Source organism: Empidonax traillii, unplaced genomic scaffold (genome assembly GCF_003031625.1).
Source record: "Empidonax traillii isolate 1590-97213 ecotype Southwest subspecies unplaced genomic scaffold, ASM303162v1 scaffold267:size678996, whole genome shotgun sequence".
In the NCBI taxonomy this organism is placed as follows: Eukaryota; Metazoa; Chordata; class Aves; order Passeriformes; family Tyrannidae; genus Empidonax; species Empidonax traillii.
In genome coordinates this window covers 641,994-657,254 of record NW_020955460.1, presented here as the reverse complement: position 1 = coordinate 657,254, position 15,261 = coordinate 641,994, and the positions used below count along the sequence as shown (strand labels likewise).

At 63.5% G+C, this 15,261-nt stretch overlaps 2 protein-coding genes across 3 annotated transcripts in view; one reads left to right on the top strand and one right to left on the bottom strand.

Annotated features, from left to right (window-relative positions):
* Nucleotides 1-4,357, bottom strand: part of FBXL16 (F-box and leucine rich repeat protein 16) — a 14,523-nt gene extending 10,166 nt beyond the window's left edge. Inside the window, exon 1 of the mRNA XM_027889598.1 lies at nt 4,203-4,357. The gene's annotated coding sequence lies outside the window, so the exon portion shown is untranslated. The remainder of the gene's footprint in view (nt 1-4,202) is intronic.
* Nucleotides 4,358-4,471: 114 nt separating this feature from the next.
* Nucleotides 4,472-13,655, top strand: METRN (meteorin, glial cell differentiation regulator). 2 transcript variants are annotated; one of them, XM_027889600.1, is made up of 4 exons: nt 4,472-4,601; nt 12,107-12,528; nt 12,678-12,737; nt 13,329-13,655. In XM_027889600.1, exons 1-4 carry the CDS (start codon nt 4,555-4,557, stop codon nt 13,643-13,645), a joined length of 846 nt encoding a protein of 281 aa, XP_027745401.1. In that variant the 5' UTR covers nt 4,472-4,554; the 3' UTR covers nt 13,646-13,655. The 2 variants fall into 2 exon arrangements, with proteins under 2 accessions (XP_027745401.1, XP_027745400.1); XM_027889599.1 differs by lacking the exon at nt 4,472-4,601 and adding an exon at nt 10,962-11,047.
* Nucleotides 13,656-15,261: the final 1,606 nt, after the last annotated feature.

Below are 15,261 nucleotides of genomic sequence, written 5' to 3'. Positions count from 1 at the left end.
CGCGTGCACGCGCACACAGGGTTGCATCAGCTGAATTCATTAGCCTGTCTATTTTTACTAATGCAGCAAATCAAGTTGCTCTACAGGCGGAGAAAACACACCCGAGACAGAGAGCCGTGGCGGAGCACGAAGCCGAGGGCTTTTGTCCAGCACTCCTGAGGGGATCAGCTTCCCGAGACTCCCCCAGCTCCGCGGGATGTCCCCGACCAGCAGCAATGCCAGGCAGCTCTTGCCTGGGGGGCTGAACCTGCCGACCGGAGCACATGGCAGTAATAAAGACATCCCGCTGCAAGGCTCTCCCTGCACGGCCCCGCTCCCTGGTGTGCTGCTGCCTCCTGCTCTGATCCCATCGGGGCACAACGCTGCCCGTGCCCTGAGGGGGGGTGTAGGACCCACAATCCTCTGAAACCAGGACCCCTCAGAGGGCTTGGATCACCCCAGAAATGCAGAGGAGCCCCTAAAGACCTTGGGTGAGCTCCTGGCTCCCCCGGGAGATGGAGGAGCAATGGGTGTGTTTGGGTAGGGAGGTGTTGTGCCTGTGGGGGGGAAGGGGGTGTGTGCACAGGTGGGTCTGCGCTCCTGGGCTCAGCACTCACACAAGTGAGCTGGAAGAGAGGTTCAGAACGCAGCTCCAAACTCAGTGCTACCTCTTCCTGGCTGCACAAGCCGGGAATTCGTCGTAGGGAAGGGTCTCACCACTCTACCTGGCCCTAGAGACCTGCTGTTTGTGTGATGGGAGCTGGGAAACTCCCTCCTGAGGTGGCCCTGAGAGCTCCTCGGGAGACCAGAGGGCTGAGAGCAGCTTTCCTGCTCCCTTGTTGGCTTCCAGCGATCCCAAAGATCTCATCCCACCTCACAGTGGACAAAGAGGCTAAGGAGGGGCTGGGAAAACACCTGATTTGAGTCCCATTGCTGGCAGCTGCTGCTGTCCTCAGTGCTGGGTGTGCTGGTGAATCCATCGTTGGGTCTCAGGCAGCTCGTGGCCAAGCAGCAGAGGTGCCACGACAGGGACCCCCCCAGCACTGCTGTCTCCCAGGTCCCACAGCCTTCCCAAATGGCAAAACCCCCAGAGAAAGGTCAGGTTCTGCAGGGCCAGCCCCGTGCCCAGGGAGCTGGGAAAAGCTGGCTGTGGTGCCAGAGCCAAGCTCTGCTCAGGTGCCCATCACTTTGTGCTTCTCTGAGGGAAGGGTTCCTCTCCAGGAGCACTGAGAGATGCAGCTCCTGTCCCCCCCAGCCCCCAGCATGGGGGAATTGTAGGGAGGAGGCAGAGCTCCAGCCTCCCAGCATGGCCAAGCAAAACTTCCTCACAACAAGCAGTGGGGTCTCCTCTGGCTGCAGTATCTGCCCTCTGTGATAAGCCTCAGATCTTACAAAGACTCCTTTTCCCAGGCAGTTCAGTGTCCCCTCAGGAGGAACCCCACACCCAAAAGAGCACAGGGTGGACATATCAGGGCAGAGTTGGATCCCTGGGCCCTTCCTCTCCAACCACCTCCAGAGATGCCAGCCCTCACCAGCATGGGAGGATGCTCGTGCCTCAACCCAGCTTCTCCCTGCTCGCCACTGACCGAGGCAAGGAGAAGAGGGAACAGCTCCTCGTGTGCCAGATCCTGCCCAGCCTGGCCTCCCCTCACTGCAAGCCCAGCCAGAGCCCAGCAACAGCACCCAGCGTGTCACAGCCCTTCTCTCTGCCCCCTCCTGGGCCCAGGAAGGGGTTCACAAAAATGCAAGATCCCACAAGGAGAGAGGATCCAGGAGAGCGTGGCCCAAGGCTGGCCCTGAGCCCCCTGGTCCCCAGGACACAGATGTGCTCCTCGTGTGCTGGTGGGACTCGAGCCTCTCCAAACCCTTTCCTCCCCCAAACACAGCCATGGCCATGCAAGCAGCAACGCCCCTTTGCTGCTGGGCTTGGGGTCCAGCCAGGAGTGGGGCTGGGGCGGGGTGGGGGCCATGGGCACCAGGTTGGTAGGACACTGGGGAAGGCAGGCAGTGCTCAGCCATGGCACTCCTCGCTGCAGGGGGCTGTGGGTGTTAAATGCCAGCACAGGCTCCAAAAAGCTGTTGGATGACTCCAGAAAGCAAAGGCACCGATCCTGCTCCCAGCGCAGCCTCCCCCAGCCTTCTGCTTCCCCCATCCAGGAGCTGGGCACAGGTCACACCTCCAGGAGGGACAAACCCCAGAGAAGTGGCTTCTGCTGAGCTGCCCCCTCCCCAAACACTCTTCCCTTCAGCCCTGAGCCCCCAGCACACATGGCTGGGCCCCGTGGCAGGTGGGCAGAGGTTGGGTGGGGGTGGGATCCTGCCAGAGGAGCTCTGCTTGCCCGCGCACCCCATCCCGCTCCCTCCCACACCATCGGCACCCACTCGCCTCTCAGACACCCTTCCTCCTCTCTGGGTGCTGTTTCACCCTCGCAGACACAGGTGGGGAGCAGTGGGTCGTGGTTTGGGGAAGGGGAGATGAGGTACAGGCAGGACGACGGGGTTTTGTCGCGGAGCTGCCAGAGTCTCAGCCAGCCACAGATTAAATCTGCAGAGCAGGAGGACACGACCCAGCCCCCAAACTCCAAGTGCTCCTTTTCCAGTTGCCCCTCTACCTGGAGCACAGCCACATTCCCGTGGGATAGTCAACATGATTGTGACTCCACTGGAGGGGACAAGGGGGCCCTTTCCCCCTCCTGCCTTACCCCAGCCCAAGTAAGGGTCACTCCCTCTCCTGGAGCAGGATTTGGGGAGACAAGAGGGTCCCAGTGCTGGAGATGCTTGTCCTGCTGCTTCCCACTGCCATGGAGCCACCGGTACAGGCAGGAGAGCAGGCAAAGATCGATGTGGGGGAAGCCAGCTCGGGGAAAAATAGATATCTATCTCATTAAAAATGGATGCTCAAGCGAGTCCTCCCCACTCCAAAGCCACCTCCCTCCCTCTTCCTGGTAGCCAGAGTGAAATCAGCACCCAGCTTCCAGAGGAGGGGAGATGCCAGCACGGCATGGCGCTGTCTCTGTGCCCGCTGCTCCCACCCTGCTGCTGCTGAGACCTTCTGGGTGCTGCAGAGGGTGTCTGAGACCCCCAGTACTTCGGGCAGAGGGTGATTATGGAGCAGGACCTCTGCCAGGAGCATCTCTGCTGCAGGGACTGCCACACTTTGGCCTTCACTGCCACATCCCACCAGTGGCACTAGATGCCCAAGAGGCAGTGCTGCTTCAGCCCAGTGCCCCATGGCACCCCTGGGCCCCCACATGATCAAAACCTTGGGGGTCTCTGATTGCTGCCAGAACCCTGTGCCTCAGTTTCCCCCATTCACGTCTAGCCCCAGCCATTCCATGGGGTTCAGCCTGCCCACCTGGCCCCCACATGGACACCTCCACCCATTCGCATCCCCTGCCCCACCAAAACAAACTTCTCATCCCCATCCTGGACTGCTTGGGGGTCCCTGACCTCACACTGGGTTCTCTGGGACCCCAGAGTGGGGCTCAGCCCCTTCAGCCCCATCCCAGCAAGGGCTTTCCCCTTCCTCCATGCCCTGAGCTCTAGGATGGGTTGGCTGCCCCCGTGCCCCTGTCCCTGGCAGGTGCCACCCTGCACCCAGTGAAAGCCACGCCAAGGTGTTGGGGTGCCGGGGTGGGGGGTTGGGTGTAGCCCCCTGGGATGCCAACGGTTCCACCAGGGAGCACAAGGGGCATTTTGGAAGTTGGCAGCAGAGGTGGAGGAGGGCAAACATCAACCCCACACCCGGGTAACCCTGTCCCTTTGCACCCCCATCTCAAAACATCCCTGCATCCCGCGGTACCCATCTGACCCCCCCACTCCCTGCCGGTACCCACCCGGTGCTGCCCGGCCACGCTGGGGGGGACACAACACACCACCTTATCCTCCCCCAGCACGCCCACACTCCCCAAACCGGGGGGATGGCTGCGGGGGGCGAGAGGGCAGCACCACGAGGGGGTCACACCGATCACCATCCTCTGGTGCGCTGCCGGGAGGCGGGGGCGGAGGGGGGGCCACCGGACCGGGAGCCCCGGGGCCGGGCCGGCTCCGCCGCCGTTATATAACGCGGCTCCATGATGCGGGATGCGGCTGGGGGTGGTTGTGGTGCCGGTGCCGGGATTGGTGCCGGTACCGGTGGAACGGGCACCGACACCGGCACCGGCATCGGCACCAACCCCGGCACCGGCTTTGTGTTGTCAAGGGTTTTCCCGAGCGGCTCTTACCTCCAGCCCCGTCTCCCGAAGCTCATGCCATGCCTTGTGCCCGTCTTCTCTCGGTTGCAGGAAAAAAAACCACCAGGAAGAAAAACGGGAATAATCCCCCCAAAAATCCCCGTTGGTAAAGGGGCCGGATCCCGCCCGGCCCCCGCCCCAACCCCGCGAAACAACAGGAAAAATAAGCGGGGAGTGGAGGGGGGGAATGGGGCCGGATCCGGATCCGGGGGGATGGAGAAGGGGGGTCCCTCCTGCCAGCCAGCCCAGGGAGCTGGGAGCACACGCACACGCGCGTTTGCACACACGCACACGCGTGTCACCGGTGGAGCCTGTTAAAGGGACACGGTCGCCCGTAGCGATAATGGATCGCGATGGGATCGCGCCGGCACTGGCACCGGGAGAGGCGAGGTGAGGGTGCGGGACACAGGGAATGATGCGGGGGGTGCGGGCAGGGCTGGGCTGGCAGCTGGGTGTGCAGGGAGAGAGGGGTGGTGGGTGGGGGAATGCAGGGGTGGAAGGATGGGGGATGGAGGGAGGGATGGGGGGATGGCAAGATGGAGGGGGGATGGAGAGATGGAGGGGTGGAAGGATGGAAGGAGGGATGGAGAAATGAGGGGAAGGATGGAGAGATGCAGGGAGGGCTGTGGGGAGAAATGAAGGCAGGGATGGAAGGATGGATGGAAACATGGAGGGATGGAGGGAAGAATGGAGAGATGCAGAGGAGGGAGGGATGGAGAAAGGGAGGGATGGAGAAAGGGAGGGAACAGGGGTGAGATGGAGGGATGGAGAGGTGTAAGGATGGAGGGGTGGAGAATGGAGGATGGAGGGATGAAGAAAGGGAGAGAAGAATGGTGAGATGGAGGGATGGAGGGAGAAATGGAGGGATGGAGGGATGGAAGGCTGGGTGGAGAGATGAATGCTTGCTTTGGCTCTCTCCCCTCCAGGGCACTGGCAGGCTGGAGATTCTGGTGCAGATCCTGCTGCAGACCCCTCTCACCCTGGCAGGCAGCTCAGACCCTCCTGGCAGCCCCTGAGGCACGGCGGTGATGCTCCACCCAGCCCCAGCACCCCGGGGTGCAGCAGGCACCCAGGACAGGGTGCTGTGCCCACATGATGGGGAAATTCACCTCCCCAAGCCATGTCTGGCAGTGGGACCTGCTGGGGGGTGCACCACTGCTGCCCCCCATGTCCCATCACCCTCACTCAGCGCCCACCCAGCACCCCCAGTCTGGGCCCAGCTTCACCACTGCTCCCCGAACTGGGGGAAACTGGTCAGCTGCCACATTTAACCCTATCCCCTCTGCCTCCCCCTGGCATGGCCTCATGTGAGCAGCAGGGCCAGGGTGGCTGCTGTGCCTGGCTGGCCCTGGGGAGGCTGCTGGAGCTGCCTGGATCCGGCGCCTGGCTCCTGCTTCCATAATTTATAAGGCAGGTTGGGTTTCGCACTGGCAGCTGGGAGGGGGCTTGGGGGAGGAGACTGTGCACACACACTCACTCACACTCACACTCATTCACACTCACATCCTCACCACACCTTGCCCAGAGGGTGTCAAATGCAGGAGAAGGTGCTGGAGGGGCCAGTGACTGCAGGGATGTGCAGATCCACAGCCTCATCCATCTTATCCCCATAGACGGAGGAACTGGTGGTCCTTCCTCCCACAGTCCCTTGTCCCCTCAGCAGTGCCCTGTGCCCCTGTGATGCCTGGTCCTCATGGGGTTTTCCCAGGGAATTGCCAGCCAGCAGCAGCCCTGGAACAGTGGTGGTGGGCCAGCACATGGGGACATGCTCAGTACCCAGAGCAGGCCCAGTGCCAGCAGGGGTGGCAGGCACAGGCAGGCAGTGGAGCCCCAGATGGTCCCTGTTGTCCCCTTGGTCCTGGCACAGCCCCATTGTCACTAGACCCTGCCATCTTCAGGCCCAAGAAGGGACACATTGTCATGTCCCCTTATCCCGGGGACATTTTCATGCCTGTAAAGAGACTGGAAGAGCCCCTGAGCATGGGAAGTCTCCATGCACACACCTCCAGTGGAGGGGACACAGCTGGGGTACCACCAGCCCAGGAGTACTCACACCCACACCCTGGGGTGCCTGGTCACCCCACTTCACCCTGTGTCACCATCACAGGCCTCCTGAGCCTCCTTGTTCCCCAGGATGGTCCCTCCTGCGTGCCAGGAGGGTGTTGACTGACGTGTCCCCACTCAGGCCAGGCCAGAAGCCGAGAGCCAAGTGACAGGGCTCCCTCAACCTTCCTCCACCTTCCCATCCCCACCACCCCGGGGATGCTGGAGGCTCTCACCCAGCCTGTCCCCATGGCAATGGGACCCCGGGCTGAGCATCCCCTGTCCATGTGGAGCATCCCCGGTCCGGTGGGGCCCCCGGGGCCAGGGCTGGACCGCAGTGCGCCGGGGGGCGGGGGGCGGGGGGGGGGGGCCGTCACCGCAGCAACCGCCGTCGCCTAGCGCCGCTGTCTCCCGGTAACCCGTCGCTTAGCAATGGGGGATTTTCACAGCTCGGGATGAAGAGTTGAAAGTTATTTTTAGCCCGGGCTGCGAATCAATAGGCAGCTCCATTCGCCGCCCCGCAGGATGCACGCGCAGGGGCCCGGGGGGGGGCGTGGGGGACGGGGGGGATCATGGGGGGAGAGGGGCGGTCTGTCCAGCCTGGGGTCACCTCCCCGGTACGGCTCACAGAGCCCCCTTTGTGCTGATTCCAGGGCTCAGAGCCCCTGGCTCTTCCCTGTCAAAGGTCTGACCCCCCCCCGGGGCTCCCCCCTTCAGCCCGTTGTGCAGGTGAGGGTGGATGAGGACACGGGGACTCTCAGGTTTCTGTGGGGACCCTCACGTGGCCGTGGGGATGATCACACTGCTGTGGGGACCATTAGCTGCTGTGGGAACCCTAATCTTACCATGAGGACCCTCATCTCACCGCGAGGACCCTCACGGTACTGTGGGGACCCTCAAACAGCCGTGAGGACCCTCATCCAGCTGTTGGGAGCCTCACCCTTCCATGGGAAGCTTCTGCCACCAGTGTGGGCCTCCACCTTGCCATGGAGAACACTGCCCTGTTATTGGGCCCCTCTTCTTGGCATGAGGATGCAAACTTTGACACGTGGGTCCTCCCCTTGCCTTAGGGATCCCCACCTTGCCATGGGGACCTCTATCTCACAAAGGGGACCCCCACCTTGCCACGGGGACCCTTGTCCTGCCTTGGGGACTTTCAGCTGTGGTTTCCCTCCAGGCAGCTTCCCTCAGCTCCCCAAGTCTCTCCAGGGCTCATTCCCACTCCCAGGGGCACCAGCCTGGGGGTCTGCATGCTCAGGGACACTGAGAGGGGACAGAGCCTGTTCAGCACCTGAGTTCCATGGGGAGGGGCTCAGGTTCTCCCTGCATGTCCCCAGGGAAGGGCTGGGAGCTGAGATGAGGCTCCTGAGCTATTTTTTAAAGATGAGGTGGGTGCCTCCCACAGCCTCATCTCCTACAGGTGCTCGGCTGGGCGGGAGAGCTCCCCACGCAGCCGGGGGGGGGAGGGGGGGGAGGGGACACGGGCAGTGGGATGGGGAGAAGCTGAGCACCCCTAGCCTCTGATCAGTCCTCCAAGGTCCCAGCCCCCCCGAGTCCCCATTTTGCCTTTCCAGCAGGGTTTTTGCCCCTGGGCACAGCCCAACCTGGAGCATCCTTGTCCTTGCCATCACCCACTCATGGCACAGGTGGAGTGTGCCCAGAGCCGCCCCACAGGGACACTTTGTGGCAGCGTGGATGTCCCAGGGACGTGTCAGGGTCCCCGAGTTGCTGGATGGTGGCTGCCCAAGAAAGGAGAAACCTTGGGGTGACCCAGCAGGAGGAGGGAGGATCACCAAAAAAAAAAAAGAAGGAGGAGCTGGGGTCCCTCCTGCGTGGAGCCCAGAGGTGTTCTGGGGTGACAGATGGGTCTGGTGCAGAGCACACCTGCATCAGTCACAGCGGGTCCACAAGGGACACAGGAATGCTCAGAGGGCTGGAAGAAACTCTCCCGTGGGGAAAGGCTGGGAGAGCTGGGTCCGTCCAGCCTGGAGAAGACCTTCAGGCATCCTGGAAATATTTAAGGGGGCTTGGAATAGCAGTGGAGAGAGGCTTTGTGCCAGGACTTGTAGAGACAGGAGAAGGGTTGACAATTTTAATTGGAAGAGGGTGGATTTAGATTGGATATAAGGAGGAAACACGTTACAGGGGAGGCAGGGAGAAGCTGGAGGAGCTGGGGGTCCCCAGTGGGCTGGAGCAGCCTGGCCCGGCGGGATTGTCTCTGCCCAGGGCAGAGGTAGGAGCGGGTGGTCTCTGAAGGTCCCACAGGACGAGTCGCTGCTCTGCTTCTCTGAGGGACGTGGCTTTCCCCCCACCCGAGCCCCCCCGGGGTCCCCCCGCCCGTGGGTGGCGGTTCCCGGCCACAGTGCCCGCGGTCACCAGAGGGCACTGCGAGCCCGAGCATCCCGGAGACACCCGGGGGGAGCGGGGCCAAAAGGGGACCCGGAGCGGCCCCAGACCCGCCACAGGGGCCGGAGGCTTCGGGGAAGCTCTCGGGGTCGGCCGGCAGCCAGACTCCCCCCCAGGTCCTCCCAGTCCCACGGGGACAACCCCCCCTGCGGCAGCCGGGGACAAAGGGGACACGGCGGGGTGCTGGGGACACAGTCAGGGGACACGGCCACAGGCCAGAGCTCCAGGCACGGCTGGCATCCCCGTGGGTGCCCAGAGATGCTCAGCTCCATCAGCTGAGCCGGGGAACTGAGACAATAGAGGGGTGCTGGGGGGGCTTTGCCCAGTCCCAGCTCAGCCTGGGACACTCTGGTGCCAAAGAGGCTCCTGACCCCCCCCCAGTTGCCATGCCCCAAATGCAGGGGTGGCCCATGCCATGTGGAGGGAAGCCAGGGCTGGTGGCCACGGTGGTTTGGTCAGGCTAGTGCCGAGGTTTAATCAGCAACACCCAGTTAAGGTGGGTCGGGGGCTGTTGGGGGGCCGAGGGTACAGACCCACCTCGGCGTGCTGGCATTAGAGCAGACACTGCCATGTGCCTGTGGCGACAGTGGCACCCAATACCAACCTGAAACACCCATGTCCCACCTCCCTGCATGCTGGGGTGTCCCAAGGGAACAGCCCATGAGGTGCTGAGCACCCACCCGGGTAGGAGATCGGTATTGATGAGTTGAAGTCCCTGTCTGGGGACTGCAGTGCCTCACATCTCATCTCTGGTGCCACCTCATCTCTGGCATTACCCTACCTCCAGTGCACCCATCTGTGGGTCCCTGGCAGGATTCCCTGCCCAGCTCCAAGCCCAGCCTACCTCAGTTCCCCATGGTGACACCGGATCAGCCCTGGGACCGTGTCTCCCCCATGCCGGGGGTCACCGTGACCCTCTGGGACACAGCCAGACCCTCGACCCAGCCACCCACTGGCAAACTCCACGAGGCAACTGGTGGGCTCAGCACGAGGGTCAGCAGGCAGAGAGTCCCCACCCCGACCCCCACCCCAACCCCCTGACACCCCCACATCCCGGCCCGCTCCACCTTAACCCGCAGCCCCTCTGGCCCCTCATTTTCCACGGATTCCAGCAGCGTGACTTCTTTCAGCATCATTTCATGGCCGGAGGGCTGTGAATCCTCCTCTCCCCGCCCGCCTCCCCCTCCCCTTCCCCCCTTCCCCTCTTTCTTCCCACCATCCCAATTTACAATCCCTCATTTCCATTCCGCTCCACCCTCTGGCCGGGGACTTTGTTCCCGGCCTGTATCATCCCATCCCAATTGTTCGGTGTTTATTTCAAACATTTTGGCGGGCTGTCACCGCATGGAAACTTAATTAATGGTGGGGTCTGTGCTGGTGGCACAATAGCGGCTGGAAGGGGGGGTGCTGTAAAAAATCCCAAGGTTTGGAGGTGGGGACTTGTGGGTTCGGACATGTGTGACCCCCGTGTCAGGCCCACTGCCACGTGCCTGGGCTCCCCTTGGATAGGAAAATGTCTGAGGGGGGGTGGGATTGCTGCTGGGGGTGGGGGTAGTAGGTTATCTGGAAGCTGTGGGGGTGTAACTTTTTGGGTACACAGTCCTAGGGGGGTTTAAACCAGGGGGGCCATAGTCTGGGGTGTGCATTGGTTAGGGTGTGCATAACTTAGGGGGAACACAGCCTGGGGTGTGCATAACTCAGAGTTTGGACAGCCTGTGGAGTGTGTAACTCGGGGCTGGGATGTGTGTGACTCTTGGGGGTATGTGTAAATCACCCCACACCCTGTCATGTGGGGTGTGCTTAGCCTGGCCTGTAGACTGGGGGGAGCACATCTTGGGGTGTGCACAGATTGTGGTGTGCACAGCTTGAGGTGTGCTCAGGTGGGATGTACCTGTCCTGCCGTGCCTGCAGCCCTGCTGTGCACAGCCACGGGTGCACAGAACTCAGGGTGCACCCCACGGGGCCCTTAAGCTGGGGTGTCCCAGCCCTGCTCCGGGTCCTGTGCCCCGGGTTCCGCCGTGGCCCCCCCTTGGCCGGTGTCCCCCCACGGTGGGGGTTGCGGAGGAGCCCCGGGGGGCTCTGGAGCTGCGGCAGCGGTGAGTGCCGGTGCCCCAGCGGTGGGGAGGGGGCCGAGGGGGCTGCTGCGGTGCCCGCCCCTCCACCGCTATTGGCGGAAAGTTCGGGGCGCGCCGCGGGGCGGTGGCCGCGCTGCCCCGTCCCCACCGCCCCGGCCCCGGTGCGGGAGCGCTGCGGGCAGGGCCGGGCCGGGCCGGGCCGCCCGGGGCCGCCGCGGGCGCGGCCATGTGGGCGCTGCGGGCGCTGTGCCTGGCTGGGCTGGGGGCGGCCATCGGCGGCGTCTCGGCGGACCAGTGCAGCTGGAGGGGCAGGTAGGCACCGGGAACACCGGCACTGGTAACACCGGGGTCGGGAACACCCACACCGGGAACGCCACACGGGGGGCAGCGCGCCGGGAGGGATGCGGGATGGCACACACGGGTTCGCAGCCCCCCGGGGAGCTCCCGCCGTCCGGGCAGGGCAAGTGCAGGGAACAGTGGGGTGGCTGCTCCCCCCCGCCCCATCGACCCCCAGGGCTGACCCCCCTCCTGGATCAATGGGGAGAGTCACGGGTGGGATGCGGGGACCTTTCCCTGCCTCAGTGTCCCCATTCCTGAGGGCGACTGACCCCCCCCCCCTCCCCCCGAGGGATGCTGGTCCCCCCACGGAGCTCCCCGCCTCTCTGGGACCCCTTTCCTCAACACCCCCACCCGTGAAGTTCATCCCCGTGGCCGGCGGGACCCTCAGCCCCGCGGCAGGGCCCGAAGCACAGCCCGAAGACGCCGAACTCCGAACAAAGAACCGAGGCCCTCCAGGAGGGGCTGCCCCACGCGGGGGTTTGGGGGACGATGGGGGGCCACACAACCACCAGAATCCTGGCTGGGACAAAGCAGCCCTCCGGCTGTCCCCGCTCCCCCCAGGCTGGTTTCACCGCGTGTCCCCCCCGCGCTCACAATGCCGCGGGAAAGAAGTAGCTCCGGGTATCATTTACACGTGAGCGTGTGACCCCAGAATCCACTGGGGATCCCCAGAGTGGGGATACACGGGAGCAGGTGACCTCAAGGCTGTGGGCACCCTGGGGGTGGCTTGGGAGCCCACACCGGGGGCAAGGGAGGCTGTGCTGTTGCACCCCCTCCTCAGCCCCTCCTAAAAGTGCCGTGGGGCCTCAAGCACCCCTAAATGATGCACTTCCACCCCAAGTCCAAGTCATTGAGGGTTTGGTGCTGTTCCTCCCTGTGGCCATCCCACGGGCCTCTGCAGGGGGGCTGTGTGGGAGTGGGGGTGCAGCCGTGCCGGGGGACACGGGCTGGGGTGACACGGGCTGGGGTGACACGGGCTGGGGGCTCCCCGTGCCTTGGGGGGTCCCGGTTGACGGGGTCTGTCCCTCACAGTGGGCTGTCACAGGAGGCGGGCAGCGTGGAGCAGCTGTCCCTGCACTGCGCCGAGGGCTCTCTGGAATGGCTCTACCCCACGGGGGCCCTTCGGCTCCGCCTGGCCCCCCGCCTGCCCCCCACCACGGCCGCCGTCAAAGGGGGGAGCCCCCGGCACGTCACCGCCTGCGTCAAACCCACCGGAACATTCCGGGGGGCTCAGCTTTACCTGGAGAGGGAGGGGGTGCTGGAGCTGCTGCTGCCGGAGGCCCCCCGGCCCCGTGCCCGCTGTTTCAGCTGGCCGCCCCAGGAGAAGGTGGCCCTGTTCCTACAGGCCACCCCACACCCCGACATCAGCCGCCGCATCGCCGCCTTCCGCTACGAGCTGCGGGGGGACTGGCTGGCCCGGCCGGCCCTGCCCGCCGCCAGCCTCGGTGCAGAGGGTGAGTGCCCAGCGTCCCCTCCCCCGCCTCGGGTTCCCCTCCCCTCTCCAGGGTGTCTGTGAAGGCGAGGAGGAGCGGGATTGGGGTGGTGTCCCCCTGCAGTACCACCCGGAGTGGCGGGTGGTGACGGGCTGTGCTTGGCCTTGCAGGCGCGTGTCGGCCGTGCAATGACACCGAGATCCTGATGGCCATTTGCACTAGTGACTTCGGTGAGTGGGGACCAGGGCCAGGGAAATCAGAGCAGGGGAACAGCCCCGCGGGCAGCATGGGGTCCCCTCTGGGCTGGGCTGGGCTGGGCTGGGCTGTGGCCAACCGGGTCAGAGGGTGCTGTGGGATGGGAACAGGGATGGAAATGGGGATGGAGATGAGAACGGGGGCAGGAATGAGGATAGGGGTGGGAATGGAGAAGGGGTGAGGGATGAAAATGAGACTGGGGATGTGGATATGGATAGGGATGGGGATGGGAGCTGCGATTAGGATGGAGGAGGGGGTGGGAATAGGAAAGGGAGTGGGGATGAGACAAGGACAGAGATGTGGACAGGGTTGGTATGGGAATGGAGATGGAGATGTGGATGAGAAGGGGTATAGGAATGTGGATGGGAACAAGGGTGGGGTTGGGAATGGAGATGAGGACAGAGATGGGGATGGGAGTGGGGATGTGCATGGAGAAGAGGATGGGGATAGGAACGGGAATAGGGATGGAGACAGAGATGGGAATGGATATGGAGACAAAGGTGCAGATGGGAATGGGGACAGGGTCAGGGATCATGCTGACACCTCTCCCTTCCCTCTCCCCACAGTGATCCGTGGCAGCATCCGGAGCGTGTCCAACGACGCGGAGCTGCAGGAATCCATCATCGGGGTGAGCGCCGCCCGCATCCACCGCCAGAAGTTCCCGCTTTTCCAGGCAGGCGGGCGGCCGGGGCGGCCCATGGGCAGCATCCGCACCCCCCTGCGCTGCGGGGTCAAGCCGGGCCCCGGCACCTTCCTGTTCACGGGGTGGCTGCATTTCGGGGAGGCCTGGCTGAGCTGCGCCCCCCGCTACCGGGACTTCCAGCGCATCTACGAGGGGGCCCAGCGCGCGCGCCAGAACCCCTGCGAGTTCCCTGTGGACTGAACGGCTCCGGGAGTGCCCTGTGGGACCTGGGGAGCCCCTGGCAATGAGAGTACCCCTGGGGACACAGGCACGGTGCCTGGAGGGAGCACAGAGCATTCACCCTCGCCATGTGGTTGGACTGTGGCAGCACCTCGGGGGTTCTGGGAAAATCCTGCTGCAAGAGAAGGGATTTTCCCAGGGCGCGTTTGTCCGTGGCCCCAGGGACCTGCCTGGGTGAGGGGTGCAGTGGCACAGGGTTGGGGGCTCCCAGGGGACCGGGGTGCTGCATGCTCAGGAGATGCTGTGGGGCAAGTGGGTCTGGCACCAGGGGCAGCCGGACCCCCAGACCCTGGCAGGGCTCGAGGGTGGGTGGCCGTGGTGGCCAGTCCAGGGACATGGTGGGCACAATGGGGTGTGGAAGGGCCAGGAGATGGATTTGCAATGTTGAGGGTGGAAGAGGGAGTGGGCAGCAGCGAGCCTGGCCCTGGCCCTGCCTGCAGCGCAGGGTACAGGCAGGAGCTGTGGAGTGGATGCTGAGGAAGAGGAGTGAGGCCGAAGGGAGCAAGGGGAATGGTGAGGTGGGAAGAAGGCTGAGCAGAGGTGCCCTTGGCACAGCCAGGGCAGGACCAAAGCGCCAGTGCAGGAAGGTGCCATGGGAACAGGGAGAGGTCACTGTGCCACCCGTCACTGGCAGCCCACGGGTGACTGGCAGTGAGGCACAATGTGCCAGCTGGGGGGAATTTTGGACCGTGGGGGTGGGGGGCATTGTACGTGCACTAAAGTTATAACGATACCAAATTTGTGACTTTCTTTTTTTTTTTTTTTTATAAACTAAGCTGTATTTGTAGCGTGTGGCCCTTGTTTTCAAACAGCTGGGTGGGATGTTCAGTGATGGGCACCACGGTGAGTTCTGGTGCCGTGAGTGGCGGTGCTGCTGTGTGTCACCTGCCTCCCCCTGTGCCAGCTCCAGCTACCAGTCCTGCCTCCTGCGGGGCTGGAAACAGCCCTGATATTTATATATCTATATATTTATCTATACAGACAGATATATTGCACATGCTGCATCCCCTGGTATGGGTCACTTCGGGGTCCCTCTCTCTCCCTGGGTATCCCGGGGTGAGGGGGCTGGGGTGGTCCCATGGCAGGTGGGTGACCACACCAGCAGAGCCCCTGTCAGGGCTGATTCTTGTCAGAGCCATCAACCACAAGGCCTCATTGTGCTGAGCTGTGCCATCCCAGCATCTCAACCCTGCTCACTCCCACCCCTCCAGTGCCCCCAGCCAGCCCCTGCCTCGGGCTCCTGCTCCTCTGGCTGTGCTGTGTCCCTGGGGGTAGTGAGGGGATGGGACCCCTGGACAGGGATGGGACCCAGGACCCCCAGCTGGGGATGGGGAACAGGACACCAACCAAGGACCTTTCCTCCTCATCAGTGATGCCCACAGGGACTCACCACAGGAAAGCACAGCTCCTGAGCCCCCCAGACCACCCAAGCCAGGCTCATGCAACACATCCACTTGTACTTTAACAACTTCTGGGTCTTGTTTCAAAAATACCTTTTCAAACATCACCATCCAGGATGAACTGCTGGGTTTCTGGTGCCTCTGCTGACCACAGCATACTTTTCCTTGCCAAAAAAC